Below are 12,980 nucleotides of genomic sequence, written 5' to 3' on the forward strand. Positions count from 1 at the left end.
ACGTCTGGTGAGTGGGAGGCTTTCAAAAGTGTGCTAACCAGGGTTCAGGGTAAGCACATTCCTTATAAAGTGAAGGGCAAGGCTGGTAGAAGTAGGGAACCTTGGATGACTCGGGAGATTGAGGCACTAGTCAAAAAGAAGAAGGAGGCATATGACATGCATAGGCAGCTGGGATCAAGTGGATCCCTTGAAGAGTATAGAGATTGCCGGAGTAGAGTTAAGAGAGAAATCAGGAGGGCAAAAAGGGGACATGAGATTGCTTTGGCAGATAAGGCAAAGGAGAATCCAAAGAGCTTCTACAAATACATAAAGGGCAAAAGAGTAACTAGGGAGAGAGTAGGGCCTCTTAAGGATCAACAAGGTCATCTATGTGCGGAACCACAAGAGATGGGTGAGATCCTAAATGAATATTTCACATCGGTATTTACGGTTGAGAAAGGCATGGATGTTAGGGAACTTGGAGAAATAAATAGTGATGTCTTGAGGAGTGTACATATTACAGAGAGGGAGGTGCTGGAAGTCTTAACGCGCATCAAGGTAGATAAATCTCCGGGACCTGATGAAATGTATCCCAGGACGTTATGGGACGTTAGGGAGGAAATTGCGGGTCCCCTAGCAAAGATTTTTGAATCATCGACAGCTACAGGTGAGGTGCCTGAAGATTGGAGGGTAGCAAATGTTGTGCCTTTGTTTAAGAAGGGTGGCAGGGAAAAGCCTGGGAACTACAGACCGGTGAGCCTGACATCTGTAGTGGGTAAGTTGTTAGAGGGTATTCTGAGGGACAGGATCTACAGGCATTTGGAGAGGCAGGGACTGATTAGGAACAGTCAGCATGGTTTTGTGAGAGGAAAATCATGTCTCACGAATTTGATTGAGTTTTTTGAAGGGGTAACCAAGAAGATAGATGAGGGCTGTGCAGTAGACGTGGTCTACATGGACTTCAGCAAAGCCTTTGACAAGGTACCGCATGGTAGGTTGTTAGATAAGGTTAAATCTCACGGGATCCAAGGTGAGGTAGCCAATTGGATACAAAATTGGCTTGACGACAGAAGACAGAGGGTGGTTGTAAAGGGTTGTGTTTCAAACTGGAGGCCTGTGACCAGCGGTGTGCCTCAGGGATCGGTGCTGGGTCCGCTGTTATTTGTTATTTATATTAATGATTTGGATGAGAATTTAGGAGGCATGGTTAGTAAGTTTGCAGATGACACCAAGATTGGTGGCATTGTGGACAGTGAAGAAGGTTATCTAGGATTGCAACGGGATCTTGATAAATTGGGCCAGTGGGCCGATGAATGGCAGATGGAGTTTAATTTCGATAAATGTGAGGTGATGCATTTTGGTAGATCGAATCGGGCCAGGACCTACTCCGTTAATGGTAGGGCGTTGGGGAGAGTTATAGAACAAAGAGATCTAGGAGTACAGGTTCATAGCTCCTTGAAAGTGGAGTCACAGGTGGATTGGGTGGTGAAGAAGGCATTCAGCATGCTTGGTTTCATTGGTCAGAACATTGAATACAGGAGTTGGGATGTCTTATTGAAGTTGTACAAGACCTTAGTAAGGCCACACTTGGAATACTGTGTACAGTTCTGGTCACCCTATTATAGAAAGGATATTATTAAACTAGAAAGAGTGCAGAAAAGATTTACTAGGATGCTACCGGGACTTGATGGTTTGACTTACAGGGAGAGGTTGGATAGACTGAGACTTTTTTCCCTGGAGAGTAGGAGGTTTAGGGGTGATCTTATAGAAGTCTATAAAATAATGAGGGGCATAGATAAGGTAGATAGTCAAAATCTTTTCCCAAAGGTAGGGGAGTCTATAACGAGGGGGCATAGATTTAAGGTGAGAGGGGAGAGATACAAAAGGGTCCAGAGGGGCAATTTTTTCACTCAAAGGGTGGCGAGTATCTGGAACGAGCTGCCAGAGGCAGTAGTAGAGGCGGGTACAATTTTGTCTTTTAAAAAGCATTTGGACAGTTACATGGGTAAGATGGGTATAGAGGGATATGGGCCAAGTGCAGGCAATTGGGACTAGCTTAGTGGTATAAACTAGGCGAAATGGACATGTTGGGCCGAATATCCTGTTTCCATGTTATAAACTTCTATGATTCTATGATTCTATCCCTGAAAGTAGCAGGACAGGTAGATAAGGTGGTTAAGAAGGCATAGAATATAAAAGCAGGGATGTTATGCTAGAACGGTATAAAACACTAGTTAGGCCACAGCTTGAGTACTGCACACAGTTCTGGCCACCACATTACAGGAAGGATGTAATAGCACTCGAGAGGGTGCAGAGGAGATTTACGAGGATGTTGCCAGGACTGGAGAATTTTAGCTGTGATGACAGATGGGATAAGCTGGGGTTGTTTTCCTTGGAACAGAGGAGGCTGAGGGGTGATTTGATTGAGGTGTACAAAATTATGAGGGGCCTAGATAGAGTGGATAGGAAGGACCTATTTCCCTTAGCGGAGGGGTCAATAACCAGGGGGCATAGATTTAAAGTGATTGGTGGAAAGATTGGAGCCAAAATTAGGACATTTTTTTTCATCCAGAGGGTGGTGGGGGTCTGGAACTCACTGCCTGAGAGGGTGGTCGAGGCCGAAACCCTCAACTCATTTAAAAAATACCTGGATGTGCACCTGAAGAACTACGGACCAAATGCGGGAAAGTGAGATTAGGCTGGGTGGCTCCTTTCTCAGCCGGCGCGGACACGGTGGGCCGAATCAATGATTCTATGATTCCACCACTTAACATCCACCACCTCCTCCTCCTCCTCCTCCACCTCCTCAACATCCACCGCCTCCTCCTCCTCCTCTTCGTTCACCTCCCCCTCCTCAACATCCACCACCTCCTCTTTCTCCTCTTCATTCAGCTCCTCCTCCTCAACATCCACCACCTCCTCCTCAACATCCACCACGTCCTCCTCCTCCTCCTCCTCCTCCTCCTCCTCCTCAACATCCACCGCCTCCTCCTCCTCCTCTTCGTTCACCTCCCCCTCCTCAACATCCACCACCTCCTCTTTCTCCTCTTCATTCAGCTCCTCCTCCTCAACATCCACCACCTCCTCCTCCTCCTCCTCCACATCCATCTCCACCTCCTCCTCAACATCCACCACCTCCTCCTCCTCAACATCCACCACCTCCTTCTCCTCAACATCCACCACCTCCTCCTCCTCCTCCTCCACATCCATCTCCACCTCCTCCTCACCTTCCACCTCCTCCTCCTCAAGATGCACCACCTCCTCATCATCATCGAGCACCTTCACCACCTCCTCAACATCCTCCTCCTCCTCCTCCCCCTTAACATCCACCACCTCCACCTCCTCCTCAACATCCACCAGCTCCTGTGGGCCCCTTAGAGGCTGAGACAGGAAAAATTATAATGTGGAATAAGGAAATGGCAGAGACGTTAAACAAATATTTTGTATCTGTCTTCACAGTAGAAGGCTCAAAAAACATACCAGAAACAATGGGGAAGCAAGGGTCTAATGAGAGCGAGGAACTTAAAGTAATTCATTATTAGTAAAGAAAAAGTACTGGAGAAATTAATGGGACTAAAAGCCGACAAATCCCCTGGACCTGATGGTCTACATCCAAGGGTTCTAAAAGAGGTGTCTGCAGAGATAGTGGATGCATTGGTTGTGATCTTCCAAAATTCTATCAGCATTTTTGAGCATGTAACTTGCAGGGTAGATATCGGAGAACCAGTGGGTGTAGTATATTTGGATTTTCATAGGACATTCGATAAGGTGCCACACAAAAAATTGTTACACAAGACAAGGGCTCATGGGGTTGGGGGTAATATATTAGCACGGATTGAGGATTGGTTAATAGACAGAAAACAGAGAGTCGGAATAAACGGGTCATTTTCAGGTTGGCAGGCTGTAGCTCGTGGGGTGCCGCTCGGATCAGCACTTGGGCCTCAGCTATTTACAATCTATATTAATGACTTAGACGAACGGACCGATTGTAATGTATTCAAGTTTGCTAATGACACAAAGCAAGGCGGGAAAGTAAGCTGTGAGGAGGGCACAAAGAGCATGTAAAGGGACATGGACAGGTTAAGTGAGTGGGCAAGAAGGTGGCAGATGGAGTATAATGTGGGGAAATGTGAGGTTATTCACTTTGGTGGGAAGAATAGAAAAACAGAATATTTTTTAAATGGTGAGAATCTATTAAATGTTGGTGCTCAGTGGGATTTAGGTGTCCTTGTACATGAAACACAGAAAGTTAACATGCAGGTACTGCAAGCAATTAGGAAGGCCAATGGTATGTTGGCCTTTATTGTAAGGGGATTGGAGTACAAGAGTAAGGAAGTTTTGCTACAAGGCTTTTATTGGACCACACCTGAAGTACAGCCTACAGTTTTGGTCTCCTTACCAAAGGAAGGATATTCTTGTCTTAGAGGCGGTCCAACGAAGGTTCACTGGATTGATTCCTGGGATGACAGGTTTTGTCCTGTGAGGAGAGGTTGAGTAGACTGGGCCCATTCTCCCTGGAGTTTAGAAGAATGAGAGATGATCTCATTGAAACATATAAGATATAAGAGAGGGCTTGACAGGGTGGATGCTGAGAGGCTGTTTCCCCTCATACATCAGTGAATATTTTTGATTGCAAAAAAAAACGATTATGCTATTTTAAGCTGCTGAATTGCACTGATTTATGGCAGATTTTACGTTTGTGATTATGTTAATTCGAATTAGCGGAAACGTGGCATAAGATGCGCCAGTGCAATTTGCGCCCAAATGCCAATTGCGCCCAAGGCGGAAACTCCAGGCCGTGATCTTTGGTGGTTTACCCACTTTCTACCTACATCATCAATGATTATCGTAATGTACACCCACTCTCTGCCAGCGAATTAGGGTAAAATCTACTTGTGGGCGATATTTTTAAATGTTCACGTGAGCATTCATCTATTGAGTTTCTGAATAATAGTTGTGTACCATATGGTCTCCTGTTTGTGAAATGTCTCGTTATAGCTCTCCTGATGGCTCAATGAGTTTATCCAGAGAGTAGTTGAGCCTCACAAACTAAGAGGGTCTCAGGTCTGTACTGAGTCAGGGTGATGGTATGGAAGATACGAATGGCTTCAGTGACCCTGTATTTGGTGTGGGGGAGGGTAGAGAAGAACGTTTACCAGGTTTTCTACTCCTGATTGATGTTCAGTGACCCCTGCTGAAAATGTGCATGCGTGGATGCCACCTGAGAATAGAAATGGGCTTGACTGCGATGCTCCCTGGAGTCGAATGGCCTGCTAAAACTCACTTTCAAGGCTCACATATGAATGATGACCACTTGAGTGAGGTGTTGGAAGGGGAGGGTTGCCTGTGGGACGATACCTCAGTAAGGGAGGCAACCACTTCTGGAGAGGAGGGGAGGAGAGAATGAAGAGAGAAAAATAGCTGTCTGGTGGATGAACATGGATGAACCTCAGTAACCTGTCCAAGGAGTTGTGTATGTATGTTCAATCTCACTGTTACACTGTTTTATTTCTTAATATTTTTAGGTGACGTTAATGGGCCACCTGAAGATCGAAAATCACACAGACTGTCACTGTAGCACCTGTTACTATCACAAGTCCTAAGAGTGTAAAAAACCTGAGGAAACAAAGAATATAAAAGTGCATGTGTTCTTCATTGCTTCATATAAGTGGTTACCCGATGGAACTGTAAGCTTTTAAACAATGTACTTGTGTGTAACTGACATGCTATAGCAAATAAATCTTTACCTTCTCACAGACTTGTGTGCAACTTAAAGCTCATTTCACAACATGTTTCAATTAAACTCTGTATGTTTTGAGAAACTGTGGCTTCATTTCAAGTCAAGACCGAAATTTATACTTCATGTGTTTATTGATCAAAAGAAACACTTAGAAATTGCCAACAATTCAGCGTCTTTTTAAAGAATCAGCCTTCTGAAAGTGGTCAGTGTCTTTTTTTTTGCATTTCCAAGTTACAAACATACTTGTCTTTTGAGGAGGAGGTGGAGGTGGATGAGGAGATTAAGGGAGAGAGAAGAGGAAGAGGGAGGAATAAGACTAGAAGTCGGTGGAGGTGGAGGAAGTTGAGGAAGTGCCAGTGGATGTTGAGGAGGAGAGATAGATTGTAGAAGTAGAGGAGTAGAGGGAGTAGTAAGAGGAGGAATTGGTGGAGGAGGAGGAGAGGGTGTTGAGGAAGGAGGGGGAGAAGATAGTGCATGTTGAGGAGGAGGAGGGGGTTGTGGATTTTGAGGAGGTGGAGGATGTTGAGGAGAAGGGCAAGAAGCAGGAGGAGGAAGTGGATGTTATGGAGGAAGAGGATATTGAGGAGGAGTTGGTGGATGTTGAGGAGGAGGAAGAGGAGATGGGTAAGAAGACGGAGGAGGAAGAAAAAGGTGTGCAGAGGAGGTGAATGTTGAGGAAGAGGAGGTGGATTATGTTGATACAGAGGTGCAGCAGGAGGTGGTGGAAATTAGGAAGAAGTGGAGGAGAAGGTGGTGGATCTTTTGGAAGCGGAGGTAGAGGTGGAGGATATTGAGGAGCAGCAGGTGGAGGATGTGAGGAGGAGATGGAGAAGGAGGTGGTGGATATTGCAGAGGAGGAAGTGGAGGGTGTTGAGGAGGAGGTGGAGGAGATCTCAATGAAATGAAAATCAGGCGGGCTCTATAAAGGGCGGGGGATCCCCTCTGCCAGATTACACCAAGGCGGTGAAGGCAAAGACTTACCCCACTGTCTCTGGTGCTGTGCCATTGTGTAACCAACCCATTGTACTGCTGGGGGGGTCACTACAAAAGCTTGTTTTTAATTGCTCCCTGTTCCTGAAGGTGGTTGTGGATAATTCCATGGGTGCCAGCAGGCCTCTGGTGTTTTGCCCAAGTGTGAGCCTAAATTGTGAGTACCAATGGGCTATTCAGCTATGGAAGGTGTCACAGTTGAGCTCATTTCTGTCCTTACCCTTCCCACACAGATAAATGAGTCTCATTGGGTTACTGAACCATGGATGGTATCATAGTTAAGTTCAATCCTGTCCTCACCCATCAGGCACAGTCATGCACATTCCAGCAGAGGGTTATGACACCCTGCCCTGCAATGAAAAGCCTAGCCTGCAGAAGATACGGCCAATTGGACACTCACTAATATGTCATACAATGGTAGGAGTGACCACCACACAGTCCTCATGGAGACGAAGTCCCGTCTTCGCACTGAGGACATCATCCAACATGTTGTGTGGCACTACCACCGCGCTAAATGGGATAGATCAGAACTGATCGAACAGCTCAAAACAGGGCATCCATGAGGCGCTGTGGGCCATCAGCAGCAGCAGAATAGTATTCCAGCACAATCTGTAACCTCATGGCCCGGCATATTCCTCACTCTACCATTACCAACAAGCCAGGGGATCAACCCTGGTTCAGTGAGGAGTGTAGAAGAGCATGCCAGGAGCAGTACCAGGCGTACCTAAAAATGAAGTGCCAACCTGGTGAAGCTACAACTCAGGACTACATGCATGCTAAACAGCGGAAGCAACATGCTATAGACAGAGCTAAGCAATTCCACAACCAACAGATCAGATCAAAGCTCTGCAGTCCTGCCACCTCCAGTCGGGAATGGTGGTGGACAATTAAACAACTAACGGGAGGAGGAGGCTCTGCAAACATCCCTATCCTCAATGATGGCGGAGTCCAGCACGTGAGTGCAAAAGACAAGGCTGAAGCGTTTGCAACCATCTTCAGCCAGAAGTGCCAAGTGGATGATCCCTCTCAGCCTCTTCCCGTTATCCCCAACATCACAGAAGCCAGTCTTCAGCCAATTCGATTCACTCCACGTGATATCAAGAAACGGCTGAGTGCACTGGATACAGCAAAGGCTATGGGCCCCGACAGCTGTAGTGCTGAAGACTTGTGCTCCAGAACTAGCCGCCCCTCTCGCCAAGCTGTTCCAGTACAGCTACAACACTGGCATCTAACCGACAATGTGGAAAATTGCTCAGGTATGTCCTGTCCACAAAAAGCAGGACAAATCCAATCTGGCCAATTAGTGCCCCATCAGTCTATTCTCAATCATCAGCAAAGTGATGGAAGGTGTCGTCGACAGTGCTATCAAGCGGCACTTACTCACCAATAACCTGCTCACCGATGCTCAGTTTGGGTTCCGCTAGGACTACTCGGCTCCAGACCTCATTACAGCGTTGGTCCAAACATGGACAAAAGAGCTGAATTCCAGAGGTGAGGTGAGAGTGACTGCCCTTGACATCAAGGCAGCATTTGACTGAGTGTGGCACCAAGGAGCCCGAGTAAAATTGAAGTCAATGGGAATCAGGGGGAAAACTCTCCAGTGGCTGGAGTCATACCCAGCACAAAGGAAGATGGTAGTGGTTGTTGGAGGCCAATCATCTCAGCCCCAGGGCATTGCTGCAGGAGTTCCTCAGGGCAGTGTCCTAGGCCCAACCATCTTCAGCTGCTTGATCAATGACCTTCCCTCCATCATAAGGTCAGAAATGGGGATGTTCGCTGATGATTGCTCGGTGTTCAGTTTCATTCGCAACCCCTCAAATAATGAAGCAGTCCGAGCCCGCATGCAGCAAGACCTGGACAACATCCAGGCTTGGGCTGATAAGTGGAAGTAACATTCGCTCCGGACAAGTGCCAGGCAATGACCATCTCCAACAAGAGAGAATCTAACCACCTCCCCTTGACATTCAATGGCATTACCATTGCCGAATCCCCCACCATCAACATCCTGGGGGCCACCATTGACCAGAAACTTAACTGGACCAGCCATATAAATACTGTGGCTACAAGAGCAGATCAGAGGCTGGGTATTCTGCGGCGAGTGACTCACCTCCTGACTCCCCAAAGCCTTTCCACCATCTACAAGGCACAAGTCAGGAGTGTGATGGAATACTCTCCACTTGCCTGGATGAGTGCAGCTCCAACACCACTCAAGAAGCTCGACACCATCCAGGAAAAAGCAGCCCGCTGAATTGGCACCCCATCCACCACCCTAAACATTCACTCCCTTCACCACCGGCGCACAGTGGCTGCAGTGTGTACCATCCACAAGATGCACTGCAGCAACTCGCCAAGGCTTCTTCGACAGCACCTCCCAAACCCGCGACCTCTTCCACCTAGAAGGACAAGAGCAGCAGGCACATGGGAACAACACCACCTGCACGTTCCCCTCCAAGTCACACACCATCCCGACTTGGAAATATATCACCGTTCCTTCATCGTCGCTGGGTCAAAATCCTGGAACTCCCTTCCTAACAGCACTGCGGGAGAACCTTCACCACACGGACTGCAGCGGTTCAAGAAGGCGGCTCACCACCACCTTCTCAAGGGCAATTAGGGATGGGCAATAAATGCCGGCCTCGCCAGTGACGTCCACATCCCATGAACGAATAAAAAAAAAATACAGGGCAGTTACCCCTGAGATCCCATGGGGTATTGTTCAAAATAAAATCTATTGAAGAAAAAACCCTTTGGCAATGTTTTACTTGTGAATTACAGGGCACACATTGGGGCACTGTACCATCCAGTTGGCTGAAAATGTGAACACTCAATTAAACTAGCTCACCATGAAATTCCAATTGACGTAAACATGATGATTTTCATCAGTTTTGGGGATAACTGGTTTGACATAATGAAAGTCAGCACTGATTTGTTAAAGGAAAATCGTATTTGACTAATTTGATTGAGTTCTTTGATGAAGTAACGGAGAGGTTGATGAGGGTAGTACGGTTGATGTGTATATGTACATTCAAAAGGCATTTGATAAAGTACCACATAATAGACTTGTTAGCAAAATTAAAGCCCATGGGATTAAAGGGACAGTGGCAGCATGGGTACAAAATTGGCTAAGGGTCAGAAAGCAGAGAGTAGTGGGGAATGGTTGTTTTTCAGACTGGAGGGAAGTATACAGTGGTGTTCCCCAGGGGTCAGTATTAGGACCACTGCTCTTTTTGATATATATTAATGACCTGGACTTGGATATAGAAGGCATAATATCAAAGTTTGCAGATAACATGAAACTCGGAAATGTAGTAAACAATATGGAGGATAGTAACAGATATCAGGGGGACATAGACAGACGGGTGAAATGGGCAGACACGTGGCAGATGAAATTCAACGCAGAGAAGAGTTGAGCAATGCATTTTTGTAGGAAGAATGAGGAGAGGCAATATAAACTAAATGGTACAATTTTAAAGGGGGTGCAGGAACAGAGAGACCTGGGGGTGCACATACACAAATCTTTGAAGGTGGCAGGACAAGTTGAGAAGGCTGTTTTAAAAAAAAGTATATGGGATCCTGGGCTTTGTTAATAGAGGCAAAGAATACAAAAACAAGGAAGTTATGCTAAATCATTTTACGTCACTGGTTAGGCCTCAGCTGGAGTATTGTGTTCAATTCTGGGCACCACACTTTAGGAAGGATGTCAAGGCCTTAGAGAGGGTGCAGAAGAGATTTACTCGAATGGTACCAGGGATGAGGGACTTCAGTTATGTGGAGAGACTGGAGAAGCTGGGGTGGTTCTGCTTCGAACAGAGAAGATTAAGGGGAGATTTGATCGAGGTGTTCAAGATCATGAACTGTTTTGATGGAGTAAATAAGCAGAAACTGTTTCCAGTGGCAGAAGGGTCGGTAACCAGAGGACACGGATTTAAGGTGATCAGCAAAAGAGCCAGAGACGACATAAGGAAACAATTTTTTATGCGGCGAGTTGTAATGATCTGGAATGCACTGCCTGAAAGGGTGGTCAAATGTAAGGAATCTTACAACACCAGGTTATAGTCCAACAAATTTATTTTAAAATCACAAGCTTTCGGAGATTATCCCCTTCGTCAGGTGAAGGGGATAATCTCCGAAAGCTTGTGATTTTAAAATAAATTTGTTGGACTATAACCTGGTGTTGTAAGATTCCTTACATTTGTCCACCCCAGTCCATCACCGGCATCTCCACATCATGAAAGGGTGGTGGAAGCAGATTCAATAGTAACTTTCAAAAGGAAGTTAGATAAATACTTGAAGGGAAAAAATATACAGGGTTATGGGGAAAGAGGAGGAGAATGGAACTAATTGGATAGCTCTTTAAAAAAGCCGACACAGGCACGATGGGCTGAATGGCCTCCTCCTGTGCTTTCCCTACTATGACTACGATGATGATTTTGACAAATGCAACCCCGAATTCCCAATAATATGCTGGAGGGAGATGTAGTGCAGAGGACACATTCTAACACATCTTCCCCACATGCCCAAAGATGCAGTCTTACTGGTGCAAACTACGAAGTGATATAAAGAGAAACCACTCAGTGACACAATTGAGCTCGGATGCTGCCTCTCAAGGCTCCCTTTAGTGCATCTCATTGACTTGGACACAAGTGAGCTCCTGGGATTCCAACTAACCACAGCTAGGGGAAGCATCATACTGAGGTGGGGCCAGGTGGGACCTCCCATCCAGTCAATGCAGATGGAGGTACTTTGGAAAATAATAGAACAAGAACGTCACATCCTCGCTGAGGCTGAGCTAGGAGCAATTTTGCAAAATTTGAGCTCCATTCCTGACCTAGTGTGAGCAACTGGCCATCACATCAGCAATACTCTACACACAAGCACCTCGAAAGACAGACATACCTCAGTCAACCCGAATAGAGAAACTCAAAAGCATTGGTGGGACGACAAACACTGAAGCAAACCCAAACACTGCCATTGCTCCACACAGTCTGTCCCCAGGGTCATCTGCAAGCCAAGTCACAATGCAAGGCTTGTTCACTGTCATGCTGTAGCACACACACTGGACCTTGTACACTGTAATGAAGGCAGCAACAACAGTACATTGTAACCAATGAACAGCTGTGATAAGACCAATTCAGAGAGAAAGTATTTCTTTTCACAGAGTCATTGCCCTCTGGAACAGATTACTGAAATGTGGTGAATATGGATTCCCTGCAGTTCTTCAAAAATGAGGTGGACAATCTCCTGAGAAGAGGACATTTCTAGTTATAGAGGGTAAATTGTGGGTTCGCTGGGATTAGAAGGATTTTTTGGTTACCAGTCTCCTGGATCCTTGATTGCCTTAGGGCGTAGAAGAGAAATTTCCCAGAGTTTTTCCTAAACTTGCCTCAGGTTTTGTCTTCTATTTTTTTGTTTCTCCCAGATTAAGTGATTGGAGAAGGGTGTAAGGTGGGTATGTCACTGCACTGTGTCTGGACAGAGTGAACTGATGGCCTTTTCCCATTCTTTTTTGTATGTTTGTATGTATGAGAAGTGTCCATCAGTGTTGCTTCATAAACATTTTCTTGGTGCTAACAATTGGTGATGGTAAGTCAGTGCAACCTCTTTATGATGATTTAAAAATGAAAAATTGAGCCACATCTCTTGTATGACAGATATACTGTCTGTATATACTGACTGGGATTCTATCTGTATATACTAACTGGTAATCTATCTGTATATACTGACCGGTATTCTATCTATATACTGACCGGGATTTATCTGTATCTACTGACTGGTATTCTATCTATGTACCAACCAGGATTCTATCTATATACCAAACAGAGAATGGGTAAGGGTAGCTACTCAGACTAGCAAAATGTGGGAAGTGGTGTTCCACAGGGATTGGACTCAGAAATCAGAAGTAAAATTTCAAAATTTGCGAAAGACACCAAATTGGGAGTATAGTTAATACTTAGGAAGAATGCGATAAATTACAAGAAGACGTTAATAAACTTTCAGAATGGGCATGTAATTGGCAAATTAATTTCAATATAGCTAAGTGTGAGGAGGTGCATTTTGGTAGGAAGAATAAGGAGGCCACATACTGCTTGAATAATAAGAGTCTAAATGGGGTAGGAGAGCAAAGGGATCTAGGGATACAGATTCACAAATCACTAAAAGTAGTGACACAAGTTAATAAGGCCATAACAAAGCAAACCAGCACTGGGGTTCATTGCTAGAGGGATAGAATTGAAAAGCAGAAAAGTTAAGTCAAACTTGTACAGAACCTTGG

The 12,980-nt window shown here is 45.6% G+C and overlaps 1 protein-coding gene across 2 annotated transcripts in view; it reads left to right on the forward strand.

The window, feature by feature from the left end:
• cga (glycoprotein hormones, alpha polypeptide) overlaps nt 1-5,737 on the forward strand; it is a 158,276-nt gene extending 152,539 nt beyond the window's left edge. For both annotated transcript variants that reach the window (XM_067989170.1, XM_067989169.1), the window contains exon 5: nt 5,505-5,737. In XM_067989170.1, the coding sequence (XP_067845271.1) occupies nt 5,505-5,582 (78 nt within the window). In that variant the 3' untranslated portion in view covers nt 5,583-5,737. The remainder of the gene's footprint in view (nt 1-5,504) is intronic.
• Nucleotides 5,738-12,980: the final 7,243 nt, after the last annotated feature.

The sequence above is a fragment of the Heptranchias perlo genome, chromosome 8, assembly GCF_035084215.1.
Source record: "Heptranchias perlo isolate sHepPer1 chromosome 8, sHepPer1.hap1, whole genome shotgun sequence".
Lineage (NCBI taxonomy): Eukaryota > Metazoa > Chordata > Chondrichthyes > Hexanchiformes > Hexanchidae > Heptranchias > Heptranchias perlo.